This window comes from Plecotus auritus, assembly GCF_963455305.1.
Source record: "Plecotus auritus genome assembly, chromosome: X".
Classification (NCBI taxonomy): Eukaryota; Metazoa; Chordata; class Mammalia; order Chiroptera; family Vespertilionidae; genus Plecotus; species Plecotus auritus.
In genome coordinates this window covers 98,067,186-98,082,832 of record NC_137784.1, presented here as the reverse complement: position 1 = coordinate 98,082,832, position 15,647 = coordinate 98,067,186, and the positions used below count along the sequence as shown (strand labels likewise).

Here is a 15,647-nt window from a genome sequence, read left to right as displayed (position 1 = left end):
AAGGCAAGTGTGCCAAAAAATTCTTTGAGACAGTCTAAACTCAAGAGCTAGTTAAATGGAATGATAGTTAAATTGAATTATTCTATTAGTGCTTCTAGGGATTCAGATGCTGCCAAGATGCCCCCTTTCTTTGTTCTCCCTTTAGTCTTCCATATAGGGTGGGACAAAAGTAGGTTTTTGGTTGTGAGTATGAGAAACAATTTATTCTTGTATAAGTAGTCATTAATTATTGCATTATTTTCCATATGAATAACTGCAAACCTACTTTTCCCCCACCCTATATATTTTCTCTTTGGTTGTTGTTTCCCTTTCTTTTACTCCTGACAGTGGTGGATCAAGGACAATGTTAGTCTACTGTGGCCCGGTATTTTGGAAAACAGGCTCCTTTTTCACGTACTTCTCTAAAGCTCAGAGATGGTTTATTTCCCCAGTGTCTGAAAAGTCTTCCTTAACTCTTACCATTTGCAACAGCATGGAGGGACCTGGAGAGTATTATGCTAAGTGAAATAAGCCAGTCAGAGAAAAGTACCACATGATCTCACTCATATGTGGAATCTAATGAACAAAATGAACTGATGAATTAAATAGATCCAGAGACAGAGAATCATGGAACAGATTAACAACTGTTAGAGGCAAGATGGGGGTGGAAGGTTGGGGGTGGAGAGATTAACCAGGGAATTTATATGCATGTATGCATAACCCATGGAGACAAACAATAGTGTGGTGAAGGCCTGGGAGGGTCAGGGGGGTGGAGAGGGTCAATGGGAAAAAACCAAAGAGGATATCTGTAATATTTTCAACAATAAAGATAAATTTAAAAAAATAAAAAAATAGTTCTAAAAAAATAAAAATAAAAAACCTTTCTTAGTGGCAGGGGTGGGGTGCTGCCATATTTATTAAGATGGTCCAGAAACTCACGAGTGATGGTCCAAGCAACTTTTCTGTTCTTCTTCTGAATTTCTGAGGGGCTTCTGAATTGCCCTACCCCTTTGCTTCTTCCAGATGTCCAGATGGAATGTGTGTGTATGTGTGTGCATGTATGTGTGTGTAAACTAGTGAGCACTGTGTAGGCCTGGGGCTTAGTCATCTTCAGGCAGAATTGTGATATTGGCTGATAGTGTTTGAGTGACTTGAACAAAGTGAACATCAGCCAAAGCTCACCAGGAACACATCTGTTGTTGAACAAGTTGGGTTTATTATTCATTACAGCAAGAAATAATTCACACCATAGGACTTTTCAGTGAGAGAGTCTGAAGCCATCCTGACACTAGGGCCCTATCAGCTCTCACTGAGGTTTGGAAAGCCTTTGCTTTCCAACTCCAAGGCCTCAGTCACTCTTGCTGGGTGACCTCTCAAGTTCACCTTAACCTCAGAGCCTGTGATCACCCCTCTCTGCTTCCAGAGGTGTATAAGGGGCTTATGGCTATAAACAGCAGCACAGATGGGCCTGGAGACCCTCCACTAAGCTGCAAGGACAGCCTGGGAGCAGAGAAGATCTGGAGGGGGGGCACCCCAGAACCTACTTAACCCCACTTGATGCCACTTGCCTCTCTACAGCCCTCTTGTGTGTATGAATACAGCACCCTTTCTCTGGGTTATGGTGCCCATCATATCGCCTCACCCAAAACTCCCATAAAAATGTCAGCATTGATTTATAAAAGTTTGAATATCAACTGACATGCTTCCCTAGACCTATCATTCCTAGCTTTTGCTAGAAGGCTAGATTGAGTTGAAAATTCACAGTTGACTCTCAATTGATTATCTGCACTAATGGAAAAGAGCATAAGGAAAGATAATTCTCCCACAACATGGAATCAGTAAAGGTGGAATTTTCCTTTTGGTGGTCACTCTGATTGTTTCCCACTTTTGGCTGTGTAAAACAATGCTGTGATAAGCATTCTTGCATGTATATTTTTGTATACAAGTGTGAGTATATCCACAGGGTAAAGTTCTAGCAGTGATGCTACTGAATCAAAAGGTATATGCATTTTTTTTATTTTGATACTGTAAAATTGCTCTTTACAGAGAAATTCACATTCCATGATGTATGAGAGTGTCTATTTTTCGCATACATTCAGCAATGGAACATCATCAAAATTAAAATTTTTTTGACAACCTGAAAGGGGAAAATGTTAGCTTGATATATATATTTAAAATATGATTTTATTGATTTTAGAGAGAGAGAGACAGACAGAGAGGAACATCTATGTGAGAGAGAAACATCAATTGGTGGCCTCCCATTTGGGGCCAGGATTGAACCTGCAACCCAGATATGTGCCCTTGACTGGGAATAGAACCTGAGACCCTTTGGTGCACAGGCCTATGATCTAACCATTGAGCACATTGGCCAGGGCTAGATCAAGTTTTTTACATTTGTCTTTTTTGGGGGGTGGGTAATAGCTTTATTGAGATATAATTCACATACTATACAATTAATCCATTTAAGGTATAAGAATCAATGCATTTTAATATATTCAAAGATTTGTGTAACCATCATGACAATTGATTTTAGGACATTTGCACCACCACAAAAAGAAACCCTGTTTGCCCTGGCTGGGTAGCTCAGTTGTATATTACACATTTTGCTGATCTGACAAAAAATAAGTATAATTTTAATTGATTTACAACAAAATAATAATAATTATCTACCTTTTTTGCTCCAAAGTGGCTTTAAAAAATAAGGTACCTATACTTGTATATAAGGATTTCTGGTACCAAGAATTAACCAATCAGACCCAACCCTATTATGTGACTTGACCAATAATATGAAACTCTATTATATGACCTATATATTTATGATTCAAGAAAGGGCATTTATACCAGACAGCTATTGTTGTGATGACTGCTGTCATTTTTAATTTGACAATCTAAGGGAAAAGAGGTCAGTGCCCCTGACTAGTCAGGTATTGCATGTTTTTAAAATTCTTGTGGTACACTGGTTAAAAATCGCTGCTCTAACAGAAGGATAAGGAGTAGGGTAAAATGATTGTATTATGTTCTGGATATCAAACGATGATCTTTTGCTTTTTTTTACTCTATATTTTGCTTTAGTGATCCTACTATGGCTGCATCACTAAGGGAAGCTTCTGCCAATCTGGAAATTCTGGAGGCCAGTGATGAGGGTAAGTAACTCAATAAAATCTTGATAACTAGAACTAGATTTGTTTACTATGTTTAACAACCCTAAAAAAGAAAATCAAGTCACAAGCAAACAAATTCATATCAAATTTCTAACATTAGGCTCAGTCCACATTTACTTTTTAGTCTTCTAACCTCTTCACTTTCATTTCCAATCTGATACTCAAAAGTTTGCCTGAGGCCCTGCAATCTTATTTGGGGATAGTTAATAGGTTCTACTTACTAAGGCAGGGGAAGTATTTCTGTTTAATCAGGAAAACAATCAGAGCAGCCCATGATCAGAGAGATTCAACTGATGTTTTACTATAGTTAGTAATCCAGATTTAACCAAGAGTAAAGGGGGGATAGAAACAAAAGATGCCACCATAGGCTTCTGTTAAATAGGATTCAATTAAAACTTTTATTGTTGCAAAACTTACTCAGATGTTTATCATTGCCTAAATTATGGTGCCAACTATGAGTGATGGTTGTCCATGAGTGATAGAAAGGGAGGCAAAAGTCACTAAACAATGATAAGCTTTATTGACAGCAAAAAAAAAGGAAAAAGAGGAATCTAAGACATGAAATGAGATATTGAACTTAAAGATAAAACTGATTTTAACAAGTCACTGAGTTGTTCTCAATTTTTGCTGCGCTTCCTTAGTAGTGTATGGTGTAGAACAACTTGGTATGGAAGGACAGAGAGAGGGGAACCTTTTTGGGGCTTCCTGGAGGCCTGACTTCACTGATGATGTGGGGTGGAGGATACTGAGCATGGTGCATGGATCTTTGAGGAGAGAGTTTGGGTATTCATCTCTGTGTCACCATTGTTTAGTATTGGGCCTCAGAGAGAGTGATTAGGCACTCAAAATATATACCGAATGAAATAAATAAATGAATGATAGGCCCCCTCACCTAGGCAGCCCAAACACTAAACCAACTGACCTATCTTTTTGTATATGAGCTAGACATAGGCCTACAAAAGAAGATGACAATGCAATGCAGCTTGGTGAAGAATGAAGGTAAGGAAATGCCTTTTCTCTATTCCCAAGATTTTTTGTTGTTAATCCTCACCCGAGGATATCCTTCCATTGATTTTTAGAGAGAGTGGAAGGGAGAGGGAGAGACAGAGAGAAACATCGATATGAGAGAAACATCGATATGAGAGAGACACATTGGTTGGTTGCTTCCTGCATGCACCCCCACCAGTGCCAGGGATTGAACTTGCAACTGAGGTACGTGCCCTTGACCTGATTCAAACCTGGGACCCTTCAGTCTGAGTGACGACGCTCTATCCACTAAGCCAAACCGGCCGGGGCCCTAAGATTTTTTTTTAAAGTCTAAACATTTGGGTACATTTTTAGTATTAGTCATTGCTAGCCAGAGAATAAGGTGGTTATTGGGAGGTTGAAGGGAAGAAAGGCTAGTTAGAAATGTTTTCTTTCCAAGCAGCAGTGCAAGAGAACAAGGTCACCATTATGTGATGCATTTTTAAAGCTAAGCTCAACTTAGATGAGCTGCCTGTGTGCATGGTGGGTAAGCAAATATACAATCCAGCAGCAATGATTCCATCATTGGATTTAATGGTGTTTTCTTCTCTGCGGCGGGGGGGGGGGGGGGGAAACCTTACTGCCATGGGCCATTTTCTGGCATGTGACACACTGCAGGCCCTCATTGGATGAGGATGTTGAAAGCTACTGCCTGTTTGAGAATACATAGTCCTTAGGCTTGGATAGGGAAATGAATGGCTCAGTTATAGAAGTCCAGATATCTGTCAGCTCTCAGTTGTCAGCTCACTGACCACCACTGCTGTACCTTATGGGGCATAAAGTACCCAGTGTATAGGTGACCTACATAAACATTGCTGGATACAAGTGTGGGTTTTGACCCAAATCTGCTGTATAGGTCTAGCTACCCTTACACTTTTAGCAAATCTTGAAACCAACCCTCACAGGACTCAGCTGCTGGCAATTTAAAGGCACCCCTTTACAAAGAAAGCTTGAAAGACCAATTTATACACTTGAATACATGGCAACTATCTCGGATTTCATTAAGGGTTCAAAAGTAACATAGCATTTGGACAGTTCCCAGCTTTGTAGCTCACACCCAGGGCTGGTCTCCATACATGGAGTCTGATGTGGTTCATGATGGGGAGGTCTCCTAATCCAGAGTAGGCTTAAGACTTGGCATCTTGCAGCTTGCCTTGCACTGTGCTACTTGTTAAAGGGATTTTAAAGGGGGCCTGCCTACAACCTTGATGAGGGGACAGTAGCTAAGACTTAGAACTATATTATTCCTTTCACATGATACCCAAAATGTAGTAAGTGCTTGATCTTAATAAATATTTGTGGAATAGATGAATGGACTAATTAATGTGCAGACTAGAGAGCATTCAGATACAAATGCTCTTTTGGTGCTAACACTCAAGTTTTAGGTATGCAGAGAGAAGCGTGAAATTGAGAGAAAAGTGAATGCCTAGTGAGTTAGGCATAAACAGAGGCTGTCCAAACACCACACAGAAGCTGGGGCCTGAGCTTCTGCACTTACCAGCAAATGTGATACTTTGTCACACCAAAAAGTTGCCAGGTTGATTCCAGGTCAGAGCACATGCCTGAGTTTCCGGCTCAATCCCCAGTAGGGGGTGTGCAGGAAGCAGCCTATCGATGTTTCTCTCTCTCCCTCTCCCTTCCTCTCTCTAAAATCAATTAAAAAACTTATTTTTTTTTTTAAAAAAAGAACAAACCAGCCCTGACTGGTTTGGCTCAGTGGATAGAGCGTCGGCCTTCGAACTGAAAGGTCCCAGGTTCGATTCTGGTCAAGGGCATGTACCTTAGTTGCGGGCACATCCTCAGTAGAAGGTGTGCAGGAGGCAGCTGATTGATGTTTCTCTCTCATGGATGTTTCTAACTCTCTATCCCTCTCCCTTCCTCTCTGTAAAAAATCAATAAAATATATTTTATTTTTTTATATATATATTTTATTGATATTTTACAGAGAGGAAGGGAGAGGGATAGAGAGCTAGAAACATTGATGAGAGAGAAACATCGATCAGCTGCCTCCTGCACACCTCCCACTGGGGATGTGCCCGCAACCAAGGTACATGCCCTTGACCGGAATCAAACCCGGGACCCTTCAGTCCGCAGGCCGACGCTCTATCCACTGAGCCAAACCGGTTTCGGCAAAATATATTTTAAAAAATAAAAAATAAAAAAAGAACAAACCAAATGAATGGTGCTGTGGTCCCTTGTAGCAAGAGCCAAGATCTGCAGGGCGCCTGGGATCGTAGTCCTTCTTCATATCACGGAGACCCTGTTTCTGCTCTTTTCTTCCCTTCCACCATCACACTATGTAACACTTTCATTCCTAATTTCTAGGAAAGAAGAAATCTAAATTTAAAGCCTTCAAGAATTTTTTTGGCAAGAAGAAGAGAAAAGAGCCTGAAGGTATCCAGAGAAGAAGAAGCAGCCTGAAACCAAGCTCGTCCAACAGCAGTATCAACAACTCTCTGAATCTGGTTCAGGAAGGTCAACAACCTACGTTTAGGTAATCTCTGGGGGGACTGGTGTGAGGGGCTTAGAGGGGGATGGGGACAGGGTAAGGGGCAGATTGCTAGACCCAGGTCCCCCTTTGGTAGCCAATCACTGATGAGCCTTTGGTTCCAGGGACTTTTGGCCTCCATGACTGTGGAGGCTGGGTCGGTAGCCATTGTCAATGCAGCCATTTCCCAGTGCCCTTTCTCTGTGCTCATGTGTAGACTTGTCGTCTGGGTTGCACAGCTCAATGGGTTGGAACATGGTAAATGCACACCCCATTCCCCAAGAGCTCTTGGTGGAGGGCGCAGTAGATCAAGGAAACCCTCCCCTGTCATAGCTACAAGAACTTGAGAAATGGGGTCTACCACTAGAGCTGCAGGCCTCTGTTTCATAAGGTAATAATAGCCTACATTATTCAGGAAGCTTGGTCTTGTTTGCTTGCCTGGCCCTCAGACTGCAGATCTGTGATTACTGGGTGAGGGGAGCTAGATCTCAGAATGCGTGAATAAAGTATCAGTGAAGCCATCTAGCTGAGTTTGGGGTATAAGTGTGAAGTCACTGTATTAATGTAAAAATGAACAAATAAATAAGCAAGCAAACAAAGAACCCAAATCCATTTATCCCTCTATCCCAGGAGACTAGGGGAAATGTTACAACTGTTCACAGAAGGGATGGGGAAAATTGTTTCTGCCCCTGCCACCCCTCTTCAAAGTTTCATCTGTGATGCCCCATTTTCCATATCCTATTGTGGAAAATCTGGACACCCAGTACCACCAGCTGTTCCTAGCTCAATTGGATCCCCCTCTATGGAGTTCCACTTGGGCCTGTTCTCCTGACCTTAAACTTTAGACTTATCTGAACTCCCCACAGAGCTCACCTGTGCTGCTTCTCATTCTCTTAAGGCTTTGCTTAGTGGTGATGGGACAGTTAGCAAACATGTTATACTGCCCCCTAACAGTTAGCAAATAAGTGTCCTTAAGGAGGACCTTAATGAGTGCAATGAATGTGAGGAATTTCAGATAGCTTTGCTAGTGGGAGAGATGGTTTTGGACAGGGGCTTGTTTCATACCTCACAAATCATACCATTATAGACCATGGCCTTATAGCTCCAAATAAGGCTAAGACAAGCCCTGCTAAAAACAGAAGGGTGGGATGGGGAGGGGCATTTGGGTTGACTCTATGCTGTCTCTACAGATTGGCAAGGACTGTCTCCACTAAAATTGTGTATTTCCCCTTCTTACTTGCCCCTCCCCCTCCAAAATGGTCCATTTAGTCTGCCACATTCTCCACACTAAGAAGGTGTGTGCAAGTGCATCTCTCTGAGGTGGGTGAGGAAAGGAGGGAAGGAGAGAGAGTAAGAATGAGAGGGAAAGGGAGTGCATATAAGTGCATGAGCAAGCTCATACATGAGTAAGGGTGCTTTTCTAAGGAACTTAGATAGGTCTTTATTTTGCAAGGAGCATAAATTAATTGAGTATAACGTGAGATGTCTGAGGATCACTCCTGACCCCAGTTTCTTGCTTAACGTTATGTGAATTTTACCTCAACTACAGTCTATATATTGAAATCCAAGAGTCACTTACTTGCTTGTAAACAATGTTGGGTGAATGATTAACATGTGATTACACAGCATCTCCAGCAGTAATTGGTTCTGTTGTCGCGTGATGTGACTTTCTGCAGCAGTTTTAACGCGTGCAGATGTTCCACAGATGCTAAGCCACACCCCAGCCTTGTGCATTTGTTAATCGCAGTGACTGGTGAATGCACACATTTACTAGGCCTATTCAGTATAAATTTAAAATTACAGTAATACATATAGAAAACTTTTCTGTGAAATTAAACTTTTTATACATTCATAATTTTAATTACACAAACATGTCTACATAAGAAAAACAGGTAAACTAATTTTTCAATTTTTAACACATGCATTTGGAAAACCTAACTTTATTATATAACAGACTTTCCGCTTTAACGGACATCCCTTTGCTTGAATTAGTCCGTTATATTGAGGTTTTACTGTATTTAATTTTTATGAAATCCATTTATCTATTTTTTCTTTTGTTGCTTAAGCTTTTTGTGTCATATCTAAGACATTGTCAAATCCAGGTCATGAACATATATACCCCTATGCTTTCTTCTAAGAGTTTAAGCTCTCATATTTAGGTTTTTGACCAATATTAAGTTAGTTTTTATATACATGGTGTCCCAAAAATGTATATACATTTTGAAAGATTATAAAGTCAGTGTTTATGAACATACAGTTCATTTAAAAAATTTTAAACTATCTATGGAAATGAATACTTTCTTTTGTCAATGCCTGTTTTCAAACGGATGACTGTTCTGGTCCAGGCACTACTGATAACGAAGCAATGGAATCTCAAACATCAGGAATCATTTTGTTCAGTATTTGTGTGCGCTCAATTCGTTGACTGTTGCCAGTTTTATACTGTAAACTGTATTTTTTATGAATCCCTATTAAAAAAGTCTAGTGGCACTTTAGGATGAATTTTCTTTGTTCAAAACTTAGTCTGGCTTTACCCATTATTTAAAATCAGTTAAACCTGAAAAAGAGTGAAAATTAAATGAGTTATCAGCTGTTAAAGTGTGTATACATTTTGGGGGGATACCCTATATATTGTGAGATAAGAGTCCAACTTATTCTTTTGCACGTGGCTATCCAGTTGTCCCAGCACTGTTTGTTGAAAAAACTATTATTTCCCCCACTGAATGGTCTTAGCACCCTTGTTGTAAATCAGTTAAGCAGAGGTGAGTGAGTTTATTTCTGGATTCTCAGTTCTATTCCATTGATCCATGTCTATTCTTAGACCATTGCCAAACTGTAGCTTTGTAGTCAGTTTTGACAGTGGCAAATGTGAGTCCTTCAAATTTGTTCTTTTTCAAGATTGTTTTGGCTATTTTTGTTCTCTTGCATTTCACTGTGAATTTTAAGATCAGCTTGTTCATTTCTGCAAAAAAAAAAAGTTTAAAGGCAGCTGGAATTTCATTTAATATCTCATGAACAACTTTCTGTGTTAGCATTTATGCATCTCCACCTTCCTTCTGTGATGTCTTTCATAGGCCATAATAGATATACATGTGTCTTTGGTTCCTATGACCCTTGGGCTGCTTTTAAAAGACTGTTTCCTTCTTTTCTAGGGTCAGGAGAAGCATGAGCAAATCCCTGTCCCATGAAAGCATATTCATGTTGGAGTCTGAGCCTGAAAGCCCAGAACGTAAAATATACCCCTCTCCAGAGCTCCAGAGTGGCAGATCTCTGGAGGTAATACTGAACTTGAATATCAGTGCCTATTTGGACTCCTCCTCCTCCATTTCCTATTCTTACCCCACCAAAAAAAGGAGGGAGGAATTTGGCCCTACTTCTCTGCTGATTCTACCCCCACAGGGCTCTTGTAAACATTGAATGAGAGAATGTACTTTAAATATATGATGTGCTTACCTAGTACCTGGCACATAGTGTTGACTAGTGTTACCATATTCACTTCTTTTGACACACCCAAGAATTTAAGTATTATGACAGTGACATCCCACTGTTAATGTGCAAGTATTCCAACCTTCATGTTTTTTCTTTCTTCCACAGAGATCTCATGTTTCCAGAACTCTGTCTATCACTAGTAGTGTGCATAGATCCGTTTCTGGAACTCTGCTTGGAGTTATGCCCCATTACGTGCACCGAAGTGGAATCTGGATTGGAGGCTCCAAGATCACTGAGGTAATAGAGTAGAATTGTTCAAAGTATGGCATCTGAGTCAAATAGACAGACCTATACTTGAATTCTTGATCTGCTACCTATTGGCTCTGTAACCTTGGACTGATGGCTTAACCTCCATGAACCTTCCTTTCCTCATTTACAATGGATATAATATTAATATCTACCTCAAAGGGTTGCTTGTGAGGATTGATAAAGACTCATAGAGGTTTAAGAAATTGCTCAGGATCTCCCAGTTAGTAAGTGAGAGACCTGGAAATCTGACCCAGTTGTGTTGACTTAAAAACCCGTGGTCTTTCCATTAGCACAGTCTCTAGGATGCTCAACTTCTTTGTACCTGCTTCAACAGGGAGAAGGTTACACATTTAGTCTTCACAAAATGCAGCATGTGAGTTCAATCCCCAGTCAGGGTATATAGAATAATCAACTAAGGAATCCATAAATAAGTGGAACAACAAATCCATGTCTCTCCCTCCCTCCATCTCTGGGAAGGCCACACAGGGAAGAGACCCTTCTCCACTGGAGAACTGATTATTCTGTATTTGGCAAAAGGTTACTTGGGTTTATTTTTTATTGATTGATTGACTTAGGAGAGGGAGGGAGGGAGGAGGGAAAAGGCTATTGGTGTGTGAGCTAAGGCTATTGATCTTTCGTTTGAATAGGTACTAGAAGTGAAAACAGGGAGATAGAAGATTCTTTCTTTGGCATGTTTTTTAACTTTCGGTTCTTAGTCCTTTAACCATTAAGCAACAAGAAAACACCCATAATTTTGAGGAAAGTACCCAAGTTTTAACTTTTTTCCTTTTATACTCCTCCTTAACAGATTCCACCACTGCGCGCACGCCAGCCCAACATCAACCCACCCCTTACACGATCTGACACAATCTGTAAGGACTTTGAAGAAATCTCTGCTGATGATGAGTCACCTAAGACTCCACAAAAGAAGGCTTTTCCAACGATGTTGACAATGAAGAAGGTTAGCCCCATCCTAAGTGGCAGGTTTTGTGGGGGTAGTGGTAGATGGAGCACAAGTCAGAGGCATAGTTTCTTCTTGAGTTTTATTTTCTCCTGCTGTAGCTCAATAATAGGAAGATCTGGGGGGAAGGAGAGGCCATTCTTGGTGTTTTATTTACATGGTGATTTACATTTTCTATCCAATTCTAAAAGCCAAATAATTAGTCTTCAATTTATAAGCAATAGAAGGCAGTATCTGAACAAAAAATAGTTTCCAGATGTTTTCAGTTATTTCAGGAAGAAAACAATGGAGATTTTGATGGAAGTAAAGCCCCTACAGATTTAAATGCCAAAATCTTAAGGTTAGGGCATGTAGAATTATTTGAGAGACACATACCCATATGAAAAAAAAATCATTTGACATATGAGAGGCCATGCATGTGTATTTCATATATCTAAGTTTGTCAACCAAATAATATCAACAATTAGAATATGAATAGATTGTGCCCATATCAACATTTCTATTCTCAAACTAATACACAGTTAATTTAATTCTTTGTTATTGAACTTGAGAGGGCTTTTAAAGTGAAGTAGAATTTTGAACAATTAACATCGGGAACCAAAAAGTAAACAGAAAGGTAATTTATAATGAAGATAATTGGCCAGTCAGCAAAAAACTATGCTTTGATGTTAAAAGATTCTATAGAGAGACGTAGCCTTCAGTTATATATGTCAACCAAACAAAACAAAACAAAATACCAATTAGGTTAGGACCAAAGGTAAAGCACAGGCTGGCGATAGGGGCTTGTTTGCTCACTGATTTATGGATTTAGGCTATGATTATAAGTTTTTTTTCTGCAGAATACCACAAAATCAGATGACTTGGGACATTCAGTCTGAATTGGTGGAAGGATTGTATTAGATAATTTCTACTGAAGTAAAATTCACATAACATAATTTTTCATATTAAAGTTGTATGGGCCCAGGATCCCATCAGCGCCTACAAACTGGAGCTCCAGGAGGGACCTGCGACCCAGGCTCTTGGCCAGCCCACTTCCCAGCAGCCCACCATGAACTCAAGCTTTTGACCCATGCCAGGCCCAGTCTGGGTGGACTGAAGCGAAAGCAGGATCTTTTCACCAGTGAGGGTGAAGAACCTGATTTTTAAACCAGCTCATCCTGTTCTGGAGAGAGAGAACTACATAACCAGACACCTGGAGAAGAGAGACCATGGAGAGACAAAGAAACAGCCCGCATATGAAAGAAAAGGAGGCATCACCAGAAAAGGAAGTAAACGAAATGGAGGCAAGCAACCTGTCAGAAAAAGAATTCAGAGAAATGTTCATAAGGTGGCTGAAAAGAATGGAAGACAAATTCAACAATATGAGTAAGAAACAAGAGGAAATGAAGAAGAACCAAGAAGAAATGAAAAATGACATTGCTGCTATAAAGAACTCAATAGAGCCAAAACCAGTTTGGCTCAGTGGATAGAGCGTCAGCCTGCTGACTGAAGGGTCCCGGGTTCGATTCCAGTCAAGGGCATGTACATTGGTTGCGGGCACATCCCCAGTGAGAGGTGTGCAGGAGGCAGCTGATCGATGTTTCTCTCTCATCGATGTTTCTAGCTCTCTATCCTTCTCCCTTCCTCTCTGTACAAAATCAATAAAATATATTTTTTTTAAAAAAAGAACTCAATAGAAAGCATCAAGAGTAGACTAGAAGAAGCAGAGGACCGCATCAGTGAGCTAGAAGACAAGGTAGGAAAAAATACCCAAGTAGAGCAGCTTCTAGAAATAAAAAAATTAAAAAGCAGGAGGAGAGCCTAAGGGAACTTTGGGACAACATGAAACAAAACAACATCCACATAATAGGGGTTCCAGAAGGAGAGGAAATGGAACAAGGAATAGAAAACTTGTTTGAAGAAATAATGACAGAAAACTTCCCAGATATAGGGAAGAAAAAACCCACACAAATCCAAGAAGCTCATAGAGTCCCAAGCAAAATGAACCCCAAAAGACCGACGCCAAGGCACAATATAATTAAATTGGCAAACACCAACGACAAAGTAAGAATCTTAAAAGCGGCCGAGAGAGACAGAAAGTTACCTACAAAGGAACCCCCATCAGACTAGCAACTGATTTCTCAACAGAAACTCATCAGGCCAGAAGGGAATGGAATGAAATATACAAAGTCATGCAAAGGAAGGGTCTGAATCCAAGAATACTGTACCCAGCAAGGCTATCAATCAAAATTGAAGGTGAATTCAGGAGCTTCACAGACAAAAAAGGACTAAGGGAATTTATTACCACCAAACCAGCAATGCAAGAAATGCTAAAGGGTCTGCTGTAAAAAAAAAATAAAAATAGGAAGCGAAGAAAGAACACAGGGGTAAAGAATAAAAATGGCAAAAAATAAGTACCTATCAATAATAACTTTAAATGTAAGTGGATTAAATGCCCCAATCAAAAGACATAGGGTAACGGATTGGATAAGAAAACACGACCCATATATCTGCTGTCTACAAGAAACCAACCTCAGAAAAAACGACGCACACAGACTGAGGGTGAAGAATTGGAAAAAGGTTTTTCAGGCGAATGGAAATGAAAAAAAAAAAGCTGGGGTAGCAATACTTATATCTGACAAATTAGATCTCAAAGTGAAGGACATAACAAGAGATAAGGAAGGCCACTTCAAAGTACTAAAGGGAGCAATCCAACAACAAGAAATAACTCTGGTAAACATATACGCACCCAATACAGGAGCACCCAAATACATAAAAAAAACCTCTGGATGATATCAAGGGAGAGATTGACAGCAATACAATCATAGTAGGAGACTTTAATACCCCACTATCACCATTGGATAAATCCTCTAAACAAAAAATCAGCAAAGAAACATCTATCCTAAATGACTCACTAGACCAGATGGAATTAATTGACATCTTCAGAACATTTCACCCCAAAGCCACAGAATATACATTCTTCTCAAGTGCACATGAGTCATTTTCAAAGATACACCATATGTTGGAACATAGGCAAAGTCTCTTCAAATTCAAGAAGATAGAAATCATATCAAACATCTTCTCAGATCACAGTGATATAAAACTGGAAATCAACTACAATAAAAACAATCCAAAACACTCAAACACATGGAGACTAAACAGCAATGTATTAAACAAAGACTGGGTTACCAGAGAGATCAAGGAAGAAATAAAAAACATCATGGCAACAAATGACAATGAAAACACAACAATCCAAAATCTGTGTGACACAGCGAAAGCAGTCTTGAGACGGAAGTTCATAGCTCTACAAGCCTACTGCAAAAAAACAAGAAACAATGGTAATAAATTACCTAACCCTACAACTCAAAGAGTTAGAAAGAGAGCAACAAGAAAAGCCCAGTGTAAGCAGAAGGAAGGAAATAGTAAAGATCAGGGCGGAGATAAACGACATAGAGACCAAAAAAACAATACAAAAGATCAACAAAACCAAGAGCTGGTTCTTTGAAAGGATAAACAAGATTGATGAACCTCTAGCCAGGCTCACCAAGAAGCAAAGAGAGAGGACCCAAATAAACAAAATCAGAAATAAAAGAGGTGAAATAACAACAGACCCCACAAAAATACAAAGGATTGTTTAAAAATACTATGAACAACTCTATTCCAACAAACTAGACAACCTGGAGTAAATGGACATATTCCTAGAAAAATATAACCTTCCAAAAGTCAATCAGGATGAATCTAAACATCTCAATAGGCAAATAACTATGGAAGAAATTGAAGCAGTCATCAAAAAGCTTCCATCAAACAAAAGGCCAGGCCAGATAGCTTCACAGGGGAGTTTTACCAATCATTCAAGGAAGAACTAAAACCCATCCTCCTCAGACTATTCCAAAATATTCAAGAGGAAGGAACACTTCCAAGCTCCTTCTATGAAGCCAGCATCACCCTAATACCAAAACCAGATAAAGACAACACAATGAAAGAGAATTACAGGCCAATATCCCTCATGAACGTAGATGCCAAAATCCTCAACAAAATTCTAGCAAATCGGATCCAGCAGTACATCAGAAAGATCATACACCATGACCAAGTAGGATTTATCCCAGGAATGCAAGGATGGTACAATATCCACAAATCAATAAACATGATACATCACATAAACAAATTGAGAGATAAAAATCACATAGTCATATCAATTGATTCAGAAAAAGCATTTGACAAAATCCAACACCCTTTCTTGATAAAAACTCTCAACAAGGTAGGAATAGAAGGATCATACCTCAACATAATAAAAGCTATATTTGAAAAACTCACA

At 39.7% G+C, this 15,647-nt stretch overlaps 1 protein-coding gene across 3 annotated transcripts in view; it reads left to right on the top strand.

The window, feature by feature from the left end:
* Positions 1–15,647, top strand: part of KIAA1210 — a 78,290-nt gene that overhangs the window by 29,097 nt on the left and 33,546 nt on the right. For all 3 annotated transcript variants that reach the window (XM_080652109.1, XM_080652110.1, XM_080652108.1), the window contains exons 2-6: positions 3,052–3,122; positions 6,492–6,660; positions 9,807–9,930; positions 10,249–10,380; positions 11,201–11,353. In XM_080652109.1, the coding sequence (XP_080508235.1) occupies positions 3,052–3,122; positions 6,492–6,660; positions 9,807–9,930; positions 10,249–10,380; positions 11,201–11,353 (649 nt within the window). The remainder of the gene's footprint in view (positions 1–3,051; positions 3,123–6,491; positions 6,661–9,806; positions 9,931–10,248; positions 10,381–11,200; positions 11,354–15,647) is intronic.